We start from the raw sequence: 15633 nt of genomic DNA, 5'->3' as shown, positions 1-15633 counted from the left end.
GTAAAAAAATTATTAATTATTTTATGTGTATGTATGTTTTTTTTTACTTTATTTATTATTATTATTATTTATTGTAAATCCCTCATAACAGAATGTTTGTTCTTATTCATTGTATAATACCATGTTCTCAAATGTCAATTGTTACTGGCATAATGATAACAAAAAAAATGCGGAAAAAAGCAGGCTTTCCGGAAGCGAAATGCATAGTTCGGAAAGCTGTACAAATAAATGTATTTAAAATTCTACGAAATTTATGTATCCATACATTTATTTATAATTGTATTAATAAATGTTTATAGATATTTGAATTCAGCTTTTCAGTGATTTACGACTGGTGCAGCTTCAACTGCAGTTCGTCTTTTCGCCAGAAGGCTCCGCGGTTTCCTCTGACGTGCACTCGCGCAGCATCATCATCTGCATCACTGAAGGAGGAGAGAGAGCATCTTTCATGATCCTGCGCTACATAGCCTCTCTATCAACAAACCCCGGGCCTAACAGCAGATCTACCCGCATATCACACATCACATCATGGATAACTCCGGCAAAGAGAAGGAAGCCATGCAGCTGATGGCGGAGGCGGATAAAAAAGTCAAATCATCTGGTTCATTTCTCGGAGGGATGTTCAGGTGAGACAGCATATAGCCGCCATTGACATGATGCTGGTCACGATTTGACATTCAAATACATCCAATCCTATATTGCATTGCGTTATTAATGTGCTCCTTTCATCTAAATACTTTATTATGTGGGCATATATATTAAACGATTTTATGAGATACTTTATTAAACCTCAGTATGACTGTTCAATGTCAAATATTTTCATTTTGCGTTACGCATTAATGACTCATTTCAATGAATCGGTTATGCATCGTCATGATGAAATGCTCATTACAATCATAATGAAGGAAATGTTGCCATATTTTACAGGGGTAATCATAAAGTAGAAGATGCATGTGAAATGTATGCAAGAGCTGCCAACATGTTCAAGATGGCTAAAAACTGGAGTGGTATGAATAACAATAAATCACACTTACATTTAAAACAAGATGCATGCCTTATAATGTACAGTAGCATGTGAGCTAATATTGGTGCTGCTGTTGGATTTTTACATGTTTGTCTAAATTATGAATCTAGGACACATTTTAACTTATGCAATATGCATGCATAGATATATTGCACATGACATATTGTCTGATTATATATTCGTACATTTGTTATTATATATATCTTAACTGTGGTGTAATTCAAGTATTTTAAGTGGCCTTATTCAAGTACAATAACTGTTGTCCATTCACTAGCTAATTATCATCTTTATTTTGAATGTTTTTGCTGTTATAGCCGCAGGAAATGCGTTTTGCCAGGCCGCAAGACTTCACATGCAGATGCAGAACAAACTGGACTCGGCCACCAGCTTTGTTGATGCAGGAAATGCTTACAAGAAGGCAGATCCTCAAGGTGGGAGCGATGTTTGCACAATAACACAAAGATGGCGAGAGCTATTTTTATGTTTTAATAAACAAGCTAATTTCCCAAAGGTTGGATAAAATGAATGAGTTTTTTCTTCATAATCATTTCATTTGATTCACTGTGATATTTTGTATCGCACAGAGGCTATCAACTGTTTAAACGCAGCCATCGATATTTACACAGACATGGTAAGAATATACGAGATTGAGATGTATTGTGCTACATGCTGTACGGGTCTATTATACTGATTTGTTCTCATTTGTTTTGTTTAATTGACAGGGAAGGTTCACGATCGCCGCAAAGCATCACATGACCATAGCAGAGATTTATGAATCTGAGCTTGTGGATATTGAAAAGGTGCAGTTTGCCTTTATATCTCTTTATATATAATACAAAGCATATCATTTTCAAAGAATGCTGAATGGCAGTGGAACCAGCATGAACTTTGTGATCTTGTTTTAGGCAATTGCCCATTACGAGCAGGCCGCAGATTATTACAAAGGAGAGGAGTCAAACAGGTTTGCATTTCTCAGTCATTAACATCTTATGTAATCTAAAGTTCATTAAATATTTATAATCGTCCTTGATTTCCTTCCTCCATCTCGTGGGTTATCAAAAGAATCGATATTAAATTAAAATGTTCTGTTGTCACATTTAGCTCCGCCAATAAATGTCTGCTGAAGGTGGGCTCATACAGCGCCCAGCTGGAGCTGTACCCCAAAGCCATTGAGATCTTTGAACAGGTAACTTACAGCCTCTTACTGTAACTACATAAGATGATTACTGTATATTGTATGAATCAAATTTGAGCACATCATTAAGTTGATAAGAATAAACATGATGTAGGGCCGTGCAGAGACCTTTGGGCAGGTGCTCAAAGTATAAAAAGGCACATGAAACATAACTTGCTGACACAACACAATAATATGGATGTAAATAAAGAAAATACCATGTCAATTAAATATTTTTCTTTATTTTCCTCGCAAATAGAGTTATACAAAAAAGTCTATACAGACATGTGTGTGCAGTGATAATGATATCATATATTGCATTCTGACTATAAGATATTATTATGTTTTCAGACTATTGCGGTTACATTTTTTGTCATATTTCAAATATAATTTTATTCTGATATTGTTCTGAATTTAATCTTTTGTTAATTATTTGAAAAAATAAAACAACAATTATGAGGATAATTCAGAGGATTAGAAAATCAGTATGAGCCTGTTTACCAGTGTTGTAAAAAATATTTCTATGGAACTTTAAACTGCTATAATAGTAATTCAAAGCATAAATAGTTTTTAGTTTAGTCAAATAACAAAAAGACCAGGGGTCTTATTTATAAAGCGTACGTATACACAAAACGTTGTGGTTGTGATCTATAAAAAACAAATTTAATGGGAGGGGCTTGAAGGGTGGGATCTGAGGATGATTCATGTACGCACACTTGCATGTGATTTACGATTTATGAAGGGAACATTGCTTCGTTTTATAAGGCTAAATATTTTTTGGCATATGCCATTTTTGGCTTTTGGGCAGATGTAGGCTTTTAGTAAGGATCCTACGCACAGTTTTATAAATGAAACCCCAGGCCCCTTGAAGCTTGTGAATTTTTTCTCCCCAAAACAGCAAGAACAAAGCGGGTGAACATGCATGCATCATGCGTTTAATGTATGCTGTGTGTATTAATTTAAATTAACGTTACTTGCATCTAAAGTTCTAGTTAACGTTACACACAATAATATAAAGAAAAGCTGTGCATGCTCTCTTCATGTATTTCTTGTAAAATGATAATAAGAAACAAGCAAACCCCTTCACTTAATGCCTAAATGCTGACTCAAAGATATCCTACCTGTCCGGTAAAAGTGATTTTTTATTTATGGCTAAATTATTATTTATTAATTGTACTAATAGTCAGATTAGGGAGGCCTTTAATAACAAAAAATGCCTTGACGAAAGGGCACTTTGGCCATCCAGGGGTAATGGGGCAGGTGCCTGACATAAAGCTTACATTACAGATTACAGATGACAACAAATATGCTGTGTCCGGTCTGTCTTTATTCAGGTAGCAGGCAGCACGATGGATAATCCTCTGCTGAAATACAACGCTAAAGAGTATTTCTGGAAAGCAGCTCTGTGTCACTTTATAGTGGATGAATTAAATGCTAAGGTCAGTAGATTTTATTTTATTTCTCCTCCAGCTCATCTGTGATGCACATGATCTGATGTTTGCTGTCTTTCAGCTTGCCATTGAGAAATATGAAGGAATGTTTCCTGCGTTCTCTGACTCAAGAGAATGTAAGCTGTTGAAAGTAAGCGCTGACGCAGTAAACAGTAATAATGCCTGAAATATCGGTATGAGGTGAAGATGGAGTTGCTGTTTTTAGTTTAGCTCTGATTGTTTTCTTTCTTCTTCCTGCTACAGAAACTTCTGGAGGCTTATGAGGAGCAGAACTGTGAGGCATTTACTGAGGCAGTAAGTTCAAAAGTCAAAAAAATGAAATGTTGGTTTTAATTAAAAAATATTATGTCAACAGGTTCCACACAATTTGTTTAAGTAATCTCAACAAACAATATTTTTGTTAATTTTACAAAAGAAGTTTAAGTAAACTTAACAAACCTTAGAATAGGCAACAAACAACAATTGAGTGCAATGAACATGAAAACTTTAATTAATGATGACAAAAAATTGAATAATGGCATTTTATGAACTCCACCACATTTAATTAGGATTTAATAAGTCCATAACACTAAATCAATCAAGAGTGCAGATGCTCAATACAACTCATAGACCTAATTTTAATCACAGTTTATCAAACATATCACAAACATATTTGACATTTAATGTTACATTTTAAATAATTTGTTTGTTTGTTTGTTTGTTTTGTTCTAAAATATACAGTATCAGAACAAGTTCATTTACTTATACTTGGTCATTTATTACTCACGTACCTGTCTGGTGCTACACTTCTGCAAGAGGGAACAACAGTTCTGCCATAACAACAATTACACTGCAAAATCCTCAGCCAATGAGATGCAAGTCTGTATTGGTTTTATTAATCTGTTACTTTTATGCAACAATGTTATGTTGGTTGAACAAATAATTTTTAAGTAAAGCTGACAAAACACACTTTTTTGTTAAATGAACTAGATTAAATTAAGTTTACAATGTTAAATGGATTTTTTTTTAAGTAATCACAACATGAAAGGATTAAGTAAAATTGGCAAAAGTGTAAGAGTGTAAGATCTGTAAATATATAAACATACAATATATTAAAATGACAGAACATACCCTTTGCTTTAAAAAAAAAACAAAAAAAAAAACAATTCATATTCATTTTCTTTTTTAATTATCTATTAAAAATGGGTAGGTTTCATTTATAAAAACTCGTCATTGGCAAGGAAGAGTTTTTTCTTAATTGACGAGATAACTCGTCAATGGCGGGTAAATAGTTAAAAAACCAGCAGCTGGGTATTTTTTTGAAAATGTTCAACTCTGGGTGTTATACTCAGCTCGTCAATGTCACTTCTCACTCGGCCATCCAATCACAGTTGTGGAGGGGCGGGACAAATATCAAAACAACGAACCTGCGCATCGTTCAACCAAAGTGCTCAGCTGATAAAACTCTGGCAAGCGCCCACAGTTGGCATCCACTTGGCATTTTTAGCCAAGTTTAAATGCTTTGGTGTACACGCCCCCCTAAGAGTCATTAAATCTAATAATCTACACCTGTGGTTACTTTACAAGGTCACCTATGATGATATGTTCATACCTAAATGCAGACTTTTCTGTGTGACGTAAGCATCCGAACACTTTTGTGAGTTCACTGTGCATTTTACTTTAGAGTTTCATTATGTCGCTCATATGTTTTATTCTCCTTCAGGTGAAGGAGTTTGATTCGATCTCTCGTCTAGACCAATGGCAGACCACGATGCTGCTGCGTATCAAGAAGACCATTCAGGGTGATGCCGGAGACCTAAAGTGATGTGTCTCAGAGAAATCATCTTATGTGGCATCTTATTCAGTTTCATTTCTTACCGTACTGTATGTGTGTGACAATCCGGTGTGACGTTACCGTAGCTCAAATATCAACCTGATACCAGTTTGTTCAGAAATGTTCACAGGTAATTTACATTGCAGGTTTAAGGCATTTAGAAAATCTATGATGTTGATATATTGTTAGCTCACTGGGTCACAAGGTATAAAAAAGACATTTCTTTGTCCCTTTACTTCACCAAAACGAAAACTTTATTGTACACCTTTGTTTATACCTGTGCGTGGCATGAAGAGTCTGCAGATCTCTCTGTTGTTCGCCTAAATGTTGTCATGCACGATAAATGTTGTAAGTGTGTTAGTGTGGTGTTTAATATCAGGATATTGTGAGTGCACTTTATTTCAGAGCTTATCAAATGTCTGTTTAGATGGGAAACACGCTGCTTTTTATTGGTTTTTAAACATTTTTTGTGCCATTGGTCTCGAAAATGCATCTTTACTTGTATTGTCAATACATACGTGTCAGTTCAGTCTGAATATTTGCTTTAGTTGGTGAATCAGTCAGACATTTTGCTTTTTCACTCATGTTTATTACTCACTAATGGTGTTAAAGTGATCTGCTATTATCATCTCAAATCACAGAAAGCTTTGATTCTCTAATGATGATTCTTTTATAGAACTTAAAATTCTGTGCTAAGATACAGTGTTGTTTCATACATATATTGAAACATAAAAAAGATTTTTGGAGACTAATGTAAGAGTTTATTGTTTAAGTCATCTATGGTGTCTGATTTACAGTATCAAAGCATTTCATATGTCGTATGACTGTCTGAGAATCACAAATGGAAGTTTAAAATGGCAAAAAATTCATCAATGTTCTATTTAATTCAATGAGAAATAAATAAATTATCATCTACACCATGTCTTGTGTTTGCACACGGAAACTAGATGACTTGCTAAATTAAAAGTTTGCAGTAAATTAACTGAATAAACACAGTAAAAACAATAGAGGCCACTGGCCTGCTCCTCGGTGCTCGGGTGTTCACTTTTAAAATACTCTTTCATTGAATCCTTACACATTTCACAGCTCACCATCTTATTCATGAACTATTAAAGACATCTTCTGTGTACATGAACACATTACATGACAGATCAGTCCTTGACATGGACACAAAACATGCTACTCTTAAAGTAAACCAAAGCACTACAACAATACTCGACAATAACCAAAGAAATTTAGTCAGCAGCATAACTTAAAAAACAAAACACATCCATTACAAATCTTTTACACAGTTAATAAATGTGACCCTGTATATGTGTTGCAATAGCCAACAATCCATCGTATGGGGCAAAATTATCTATTTATTTGTGCCAAAAATCGGATATTAAGTAAAGATATTTTGTAAATTTATAAAAAATATATAAATATATAAAAATGAATTTATCATTAGTAATCATAGTAATATGTGTTGCTAACGACTTCCTTTGCACAACTTAAAAGACAATTTACACAATAATTCGATTTTTTTGCATCCTTAGACTGGCCAAATACCCACAAACCAAACATCAATGGAAAGCTTATTTACTCAGCTTTAAGATGACTATGAATTTCAATTTCAAACATGCACCCGTATGTTTTGTTGTCCAGAGTCCCAAATCACAGTATGGTTTACTAAGTAAACAAGATTATCATTATTTCTAATTTTTTGCACATTTCATGGTGTCTGGCATTGAGAGTTTTAAAAGCTTTGCATTGGCTTGTTTCAGACATGATTTTAAAAAAGTGATTCAAACTCTTTTACAGCAAAATTTTTCAGACAGCAGTGATTAAATTCTGCGTAAATTAAACACTGAAAACTTGTGCAGTTGATGAGAGGTCATTACACACCACACAGCAAAATTTGTGTTAAATGTACACTGCTGGTGTAGCCTATATGGGTACCAGGTCTGGTGGTACTCATATAAACACCACTGGTGATTTGCCGTGCAGATGTTGTTTTAAATAGTATGAAACATTTGAGAAAGTGTTGTCTTATAAGTTTATGATTTTGTAGATAATGCGTTTATTTAATGCATACTTTTGTAAGATGCATGGGGTGGTTCATCAAAAGCCTGGGTCCATGATTTTTGAAAAACACTTTGGAAAAGGGAGTCAGACCGACTACCAAAACAAACCTGTAGCCAATCAGCAGTAAGGGGCGTGTCTACTACCGACATCATTGCCTGGGTTGCGTATGTGTGGGGCGGGTCTATCAAAAGAAGGTCCAGATTTTATTGGTGTAGGGGCGTGTTTGTTTAGGTGATTTCAAATGTCAACATTGGCTTTCAGAGATCATGCACCCTGCCTTTAATTTTTAGGTTGTTGGTAAATAATAAATGGTAGCAAAGTATCTTACTAAGTAACATTTTAAAATGTATAGGAATCTTTTGGAATATAATTTATTTATTTATTTTTAATCATTTTAGCCAATGGGTGACCTGGAAGAGTACTGCCCCACTGACAGCAGGGGTACTTTGACCATGTCTTTTAACAGTGTACACTCTAAAAATGATGTACTTAAAATATATATGCAATATTTTTTATCACGCTTTTTAAGTAATTCCAACTTGGATAATTTTACTTCAAATCAACAAAAAAAATCTCTCAAGAAATATTTAAGTTCAAATAAAACATATTTTCTTTGTAATTTTAAGTAAAATTATTCCTTTTATACTTTAATGCTTTGAAACAACACTGGTTACAAGAATAACTGTATAAGTATACTAGTCAACTTTTAAAGTAGATCAAAAAAGTTTATTTAAATTTGTCAAAACACAAAGACAACTTTTATGAAAAGTTTTGATTCATTTTAAATGATGTTTGTTAAAAGTATAATTACCAAACTCTTAACAATAAAGGTGCACAAAAGATTTATGGTGCCATATGACCCATTTTTGGTTTCTTAAAAAAACATTCAGTCAAAGTTTCTTATTTTATAAATTAAAGTACCCTTTTAGATTATAGATTAGGGAACCCTTTTAACAGAAAATGTGAAAGTTTCTTAATGGAACCATTCATCCATAAATCACATAAAAAAAATTATAATTATAACCAGAAAAAAATATTGAATACAATTTAATTTAATCTAACTTCTGTATTAATTGATTAATTAATAAGGTATTGTTTTTTTATAATTATGAGATTATTAAACTTGACCACACTGAAAAAAATGATTCATTGAATTTAATATTTTTTTTAAGGTAAGTGGTTGCGTCAATTTATTTAAGCTACATTTAAAGGCAGGGTAGGCAGGAACCATCCAAAAAACCTTCCCAAAAGTTTGTCCAAACTGTCCCCACATACAAATGCATAATCAAAATGTAAGTACTCTAAAAAAGAGAGCACAAAACTCGAGTGTCCGTAGACCTCTCACGACCGTGTCAAACACAGTTCATTATTTCCATCCGGGACGAAACACATGATTAGCTTGCTCAAATATCACTCTCTCTCGCGACCATGGCTCCACCCGTTGCTATGGGATCTGCCCAGACATGCGCACACCCGATTGATTTGAACGTGCACATGGCAATAGGAAGAGCAATAGTACAGCAGAGAAATAGCACTCACAACTCACAGAAACTGCATTCACATCTTACAGTACCTGCATATCCAGTCAGCGAAGGCAAAAAAGGAATAAATGAAGCAATCAAACGAGAGGAAATATCGCGTGGCTTTTCCTCGAGTCGATGATGCGGTAGCGGTGTTGTCTGCGGAGTGTAGTCCTCGTCAGAGTCAACAATGCTTTCATCACAGAAACTCTTCCATGCAAAACACTGGCTGAGTGAGTACTAAAAGCCATCCGTTTATAAAAGCCATCTGTTTATATTCCTATATAATGACATGTGATTGTGACTTGATGTTATTACATGCACCGCGCTCCTTCCTCTCCGCTTGTCTGGGGTAATTCGCGCGTTCATGTGTTTTGGGGGCGTGGCTTAAGAAGAAACCCAGAAGGGAGGGGGTGGAGTGAATGGAAAAGTTAGCTGTGTTTAAAACAGTCATGAGAGGTCTACAGACACTCGATTTTTATACTCTCTTTTTCAGAGTACTTACATTTTACTTATGTATTGATATATAAAGTCAGTTTAAACAAATTTGTAAAAAAGTTTTTTTAGATAATTCCTGCCTATTCTGCCTTTAAACAATAAAGATTAGTAAAGTAAAATAAAATATAAAACTTTTGTTTAAATGTAGCTTAAATAAATTGATTGCAACCACTTACCTTAAAAAAATGATTAAATTCAATGAATCATTTTTATCAGTGCAATGTAGTGAATTGTACTTTTAGATTTAAAACACAACTATTATTTGTTCAAATTAATTTGGTCTGAATAATACCCAAAAATGTTCAATTGTCGACATCTGCTGTCTGCTCACAGACCAACATTCAGCGGGTACCGCAGCATCATCCACACCCCTCAGCATCATCAGCACCCCTCAGAGTCTCCCCTGCAGGAACCACAGTATCATCCCTTTAATTTAACATAAAGGACTGTAAATACGCGCCAAAGACGCACAGGAAACAAAGCGCATTGTTATTTCTTCAATGGCGTCAAAAGCGCATCTTATTTGGCGCAGTAGGTATGGCGGCTAATCAAAGGCTTAAAGGCGTACGCCTCAGGTTTTTAATGCATGCATTTATGTTATTGTCTTTAGATGTTTCACAGGCATCCGCAGGACGCGAATGGTGCGCAAATTGCTTAATCAAATAGACGGCGTTTGTAAACAGGATTATGAGGTTGTAAAATGCATGAGGTAATGGACAGATCTAAAGGGAGGTGATGTGAAGAGGCTGGACGCATTGCTGTCTTTATTATCGGTGGGGATCCACACCCGTTATTGTTGCGGCCATGTCCCCTCCAGCATCCGCGGCGACCGCCAGCGACACCAGCACCACAACCGTGTGCGAGGACACAGACAGTCCCAGAGAGGAGGTATTCACAAAAACATCTCATCTCATTTTCTAACGACAAAGATTAAAAGAAATCCAACCGTGCGTAAACGTGACCGTGAACGCGTAACACTGAAGCATGTGCTGTAAGATTAGGCTTTATTATCAAAGATCAGATGGCCAAAACGACATCAAAGACAATTCGTCAATAAGAACACATAAATATAAATTGGTCCACATCTTCATTTTTCTAGAATACTAGAAAGCTTTAGAAATCAAATGATTACAGAATGTATTTATGCATATGTGGAAGTCAAATATCCTTAATTTTACAATTTTAATGTTATTTAAAGTACACACACATGGTGGTATAAAAATCTACAAACATATTTATCAAGAAATGTTGAACATTCACATGCATATATTGTAAGTGCTCATGCTATTTTTGTGCAATAAGAACTAAAGGCAATTTTACTTTGCATTATTATAATATTGGTTATATCAGCATTATATTATAACTGACCACCCTGCTACTTATATATCAGTATCACCATAATCTTTAAAATTAAGGTGGTACACAATACTATGTTACAACCATAAGCCTATTGCATGAAAGGAAAAAGGTTGTAGTGAAAAAAGGTTCTTTAAAAGATAAAAATAAGTCTTCTAAGAACCTTTGCCTGAGGAACTAAAAATGTTTTTTCAGTAGTGATTATTTTTTTTACTATATTTTGTTTATCTATTACTTATTTTTAAGAATTGAATCTATTATTATGTCCCATAGTATCATTTAAAAATATAATGAGAATGCATTTAGTACTCCACATTGTTTTACATAGTAGCAGCAGCATGCATTGCATTATCTTTTTTTAGTACACTTAGTCTTTAGTAAGTGTACTTTATTGGATTTTAAATTTGTTCTCTTCTGCGGTTCATGTGCAGCAGACACCCGTCAAGCAATCATTGAGTAAGTCCATGTGCAGAGAGGCATTCTGGAAATGCCTGCTGCTTTCCATGCTCATGTACGGCTGCATCGGGGCCATGGTCTGGTGCCACGTCTCCAGGGTCACCCGCTCGACCATCATGACGCCCGTGACCTACTATGACAGTCCCTGCTCCGACGGCTACATCTACATTCCGCTGGCCTTCCTCGTCATGCTTTACATCGTGTACCTGGTGGAATGCTGGCACTGCCACGCCAGAAACGAGCTTCAGTACAAGGTGCACGTGGAGGGAATTTACGAAAGGGTCCAGAGGATGCAACAAGCCAAACCTTGCATCTGGTGGAAGGCCATCAGCTACCACTACGTGCGGCGGACACGGCAGGTTACTCGCTATCGCAACGGAGATGCCTACACCACCACGCAAGTTTATCACGAGAGGGTGAACACGCACGTGGCCGAGGCGGAATTCGACTACGGCCACTGTGGAGTTAAGGACGTCTCCAAGCAGCTACTGGGTCTGGAAAGGTCAGCCATCACCAAGCTGAGGTTCACCAAGTGCTTTAGCTTTGCCAACGTGGAGTCCGAAAATTCCTATTTGACCCAACGGGCGAGGTTCTTCACCGATAACGAAGGACTGGACGACTACATGGAAGCCCGGGAAGGGATGCACCTGAAAAACGTGGACTTCAGGGAGTACATGATTTCCTTTTCAGACCCGGACCACCACCCCTGGTACGTCTCCAACTACGTCTTCTGGACAGCCGCCTTCCTGACCCTGTCGTGGCCCTTACGGGTGCTGACCGAGTACCGCACGGCTTACGTCCACTTCCGCGTGGAGAAGCTCTTCGGTGCGGACTACGTCCCGGTGACGCCGTGCGACGAGAGACCCTACTGCAGACGCATCCCCAGGGTCAACACCATAGACAGCACCGAACTGGAGTGGCACATTCGTTCCAACCAGCAGCTGGTGCCCAGTTACTCCGAGGCGGGTCTGATGGACCTCGCTCAGCGCTCGGGAGGTGTCAGGCAGAACTGCGAACGCTGTCACCGTGCGATCAGCAGTTCATCCGTTTTCTCCCGCAGCGCCATGAGCATCTGCAACGGCAGTCCACGCATCCCCTTCAGCGGCAGCCGCTTCTCTCTGGGCAGGCTGTACGGCTCACGTCGCAGTTGTTTCTGGAGGAGCGGAAGCCTGGATGAACCCGAGAGCCCCAGCGAGAACACGCGATGCCTGTCCGGACGAATCGTTGCAGATGAGGAGGACCCGCCGCCATACCAAGATGCTCTTTACTTTCCGGTTCTTATCGTGCACTGCAGCGAGAGCTGCCCAAACCATCGCTCCTTCCACAGGAACAGTTCTTGCGTGGAGACGTCTTTATGATGGGCCTCTGGTTTTGGAGTTGGACGCACATGTCGCCTAAAGATTGCCACGGATTGGTTGAGATAAACTTCTGAAATGGAAGACATATCCTGTTACTCAGGAAGCATTAATCTTCATATCCTCTTCACTGTCTGTTATCATTAATGGATTTAGAAACAACTCCAATGCAGAATTATAGCAATAATGAACACAAAGCATTGGGATTATGATGTTCAGACAGTGGCCACGCAGGAGAGTCAGACACTTGTGGGCGCTTATTGTTTGTTAGCTTTAAAGAGCAAAGGATTACATCAACCAAGCAAAAACCTGATATTTCTCTCTATAGATATGCAGAAAGAAATATGCAGTAAGCAACTTTTTATTGGTCATTTTTGCAATCAAGTCACAACATCTGTTAATGAATGTGCTAATTATTCTCTTGTGAAAATCATTGGATTTCATCGGACCACTGTGGACTGTATGGTCTGCAAATTGCTTTACATTCATATACAAACACTTAAAAAGAAAAGTATTATGGGCTGTTTCTACTTATAATGTGATTTAACTGCATAAGGCTGAACAATATACTGTTAAACAGATTTATGTCTGTAATGGCGATGTCCACAACAATAAGTATCTCACACTATTTTAAAAATATATGACAAATTTCAGGCTATGCAACAATGAACCTCCGGTATGTTATGCCTAAAATGTATATAGCCTTCACTTAATAATGGAATGTACGACTGTTGAAGCTTTCCTTTATGTTTGCAATGAACTGTACAAACTATTCAACAGAGAACTGAATTATTTAGGGAGGAGGAGTCATGCGTGTGCATGAACTGAGTTAACAATTAGTGAATGTTATAGGGATTTAGTGGCTAACTGCTATAAACTCTTTACATACAACTAATGCAGTTTATATGGTGCAACATACAGGAGAATAAATCTATACATTTTCTTTATGCAACTATAAATGATTTCATATGATTTGCATAAATTATATGGTGCATACTTTATGATGGCTCAATTATTGATTATATGCTGGAAAGACCCTTAAAAACTGTCTTGAGCATTCCAAATACAATTTTTTGAGCAATGTATTTATCCACATTGCATCATTTCGCTTTTATACTGCCAAGATCACCATATCAGAAATGAGTAAAAGGCCACCACTGTGCTGCATTCATGTAGCACACATTAAATCAGACATTGTTACAATAAATGGATGTAAACTTACCAAATAAACTGCTTGTTGATTCGCAGAACGGACTACACATTTTATGAGAGAGAGAGAGAGAGAGAGAGAGAGAGAGAGAGAGAGAGAGAGAGAGAGAGAGAGAGAGAGAGAGAGAGAGAGAGAGAGAGAGAGAGAGAGAGAGGGTTAACCCTGTGTAGTTAAAAGTGTATTGACATGGACAAAGCACTAGATGGCAGTAAACCTCAAGACATAAAATAAAGGAGCATTCTTTTAAACCCTAAAGGGGACATTTCAGAAGACTTTTTAAAGATGTAAAATAAATCTTTGGTGTCCCCAGAGTACGTCTCTAAAGTTTAAGATCAAAATACCATCTAGATAATTTAATATAACATGTTAAAATTATCACTAGTTTGTAGGTGTGCAAAAATGTGCTATTTTGGGTGTGTCCTTTAAAATGCGAATGAGCTGATCTTTGCACTAAATGTCAGCGCTGTGGTTGGATAGTGCAGATTAAGGGGCGGTATTATTATAATAAGATCCCCTTCTGACATCACAGGGGAGCCAAAAATCAACTATCTGTTTTTTCACATGCTTGCAGACAACGGTTTACCAAAACTAAGTTACTGGGTTGATCTTTTACACATTTTCTAGGTTGATAGAAGCACTGAGGACCCAATTATAGCATTTAAACATGAAAAAAGTCAGATTTTCATGGTATGTCCCCTTTAAAAGGTACCCTGACTATGAAGCTTTAACACTTTATATTTGCCTTCAACTACTAAAATTAATTGATAAAAAACACATTCAATATTTTCACTACTTTAAAAAACTCCAACATCTTGTTTTTATTTTCACATTCATATTGCCAATCCCAGTGATAATCTATTAAATCATACATGACACAGCACTCGACTTGCATGATGGACCGATTGCGGGTTTGACATCTTTATAGAGCTGTTAACAGTAATTTCACAATGAATTTATGAAGGAGGAAGTCAAATGTTAGCTAGTATTATCACTGTATACTTTATTTATGTTTTATGAGTTAAGCCATTACATTATTATTATGAGTAAGAAATTCCACCTAATCTTTTTAAATCTTTGTAAAGTGCCATTTCTGACTACACAATACATTTGAAACAACTAAATTAACTTATAAAACATCTTGAGGTTTAAAACAACTGAGAAGGCAACTTTAAGATGTTATTTAAGATATTTTTATGATTTCTGAAGTATTTCACCTCCTAGTTCAAAAATAAGAACTGAAGTTTTATTTTGGAGGATACAAAATAATAATTTTCTTCTTATGAGATTGTTTTTTGAATCTGATCCAATATATTTGTTTAAACAATACTTGTGACTTTCTGCTAATGTTTTCTTTTGAATTCAAAGAAGAAAGGAAGCAGCAAGTATAACTTGTTGTTTTGAATGAAAGCCTGAATTTTATGTTTAAAAAGTGTACATGGTTCAGTGCCGATATAACCTATTGTGAGACGTCCTATTCAAAATGCTCTGTCCGGTCTAATCAAATATAGATTAACAATGACATAAGATGAACCGGAATAATGTTATTGTTATCAGGCACCTCTCCTTTCATATACACGTGTTTGCACAGAGAAATCAGTAAATAAGTATCAGATTGAATGTGATGAAAAGGCAAGGTTGTATATTTTTAATACAAGGTTCATCAGGTCTAACTCCCTGTCATTTACTCTTTACTAACAGAGTGGCTCTTA

The 15633-nt window shown here is 36.3% G+C and overlaps 2 protein-coding genes across 2 annotated transcripts; both read left to right on the top strand.

Annotated features, from left to right (window-relative positions):
• Positions 1–406: 406 nt before the first annotated feature.
• napba (N-ethylmaleimide-sensitive factor attachment protein, beta a) lies at positions 407–6377 on the top strand. The gene is made up of 11 exons (XM_055172783.2): positions 407–626; positions 928–1007; positions 1339–1455; positions 1609–1655; positions 1747–1824; positions 1930–1985; positions 2126–2210; positions 3533–3637; positions 3711–3779; positions 3893–3943; positions 5352–6377. The coding sequence occupies exons 1-11, from the start codon at positions 529–531 to the stop codon at positions 5451–5453; spliced, it is 888 nt and encodes a 295-aa protein (XP_055028758.2). The 5' UTR covers positions 407–528; the 3' UTR covers positions 5454–6377.
• A 3404-nt stretch (positions 6378–9781) lies between these two features.
• Positions 9782–13978, top strand: tmem151bb (transmembrane protein 151Bb). The gene is made up of 2 exons (XM_055173261.2): positions 9782–10435; positions 11335–13978. The coding sequence occupies exons 1-2, from the start codon at positions 10352–10354 to the stop codon at positions 12715–12717; spliced, it is 1467 nt and encodes a 488-aa protein (XP_055029236.1). The 5' UTR covers positions 9782–10351; the 3' UTR covers positions 12718–13978.
• Positions 13979–15633: the final 1655 nt, after the last annotated feature.

The sequence above is a fragment of the Misgurnus anguillicaudatus genome, chromosome 7 (genome assembly GCF_027580225.2).
Source record: "Misgurnus anguillicaudatus chromosome 7, ASM2758022v2, whole genome shotgun sequence".
Classification (NCBI taxonomy): domain Eukaryota; kingdom Metazoa; phylum Chordata; class Actinopteri; order Cypriniformes; family Cobitidae; genus Misgurnus; species Misgurnus anguillicaudatus.
This window is presented reverse-complemented; position numbering and strand designations above follow the sequence as displayed.

Coding starts and splice junctions, on each gene's coding strand:
- napba (XM_055172783.2), top strand. CDS start 529: ATGGATAACTCCGGCAAAGAGAAGGAAGCCATGCAGCTGATGGCGGAG. Junction 2,211..3,532: donor CCATTGAGATCTTTGAACAG/GTAACTTACAGC, acceptor GTCTTTATTCAG/GTAGCAGGCAGCACGATGGA. Junction 3,780..3,892: donor GAGAATGTAAGCTGTTGAAA/GTAAGCGCTGAC, acceptor TTCCTGCTACAG/AAACTTCTGGAGGCTTATGA.
- tmem151bb (XM_055173261.2), top strand. CDS start 10,352: ATGTCCCCTCCAGCATCCGCGGCGACCGCCAGCGACACCAGCACCACA. Junction 10,436..11,334: donor CAGACAGTCCCAGAGAGGAG/GTATTCACAAAA, acceptor GTTCATGTGCAG/CAGACACCCGTCAAGCAATC.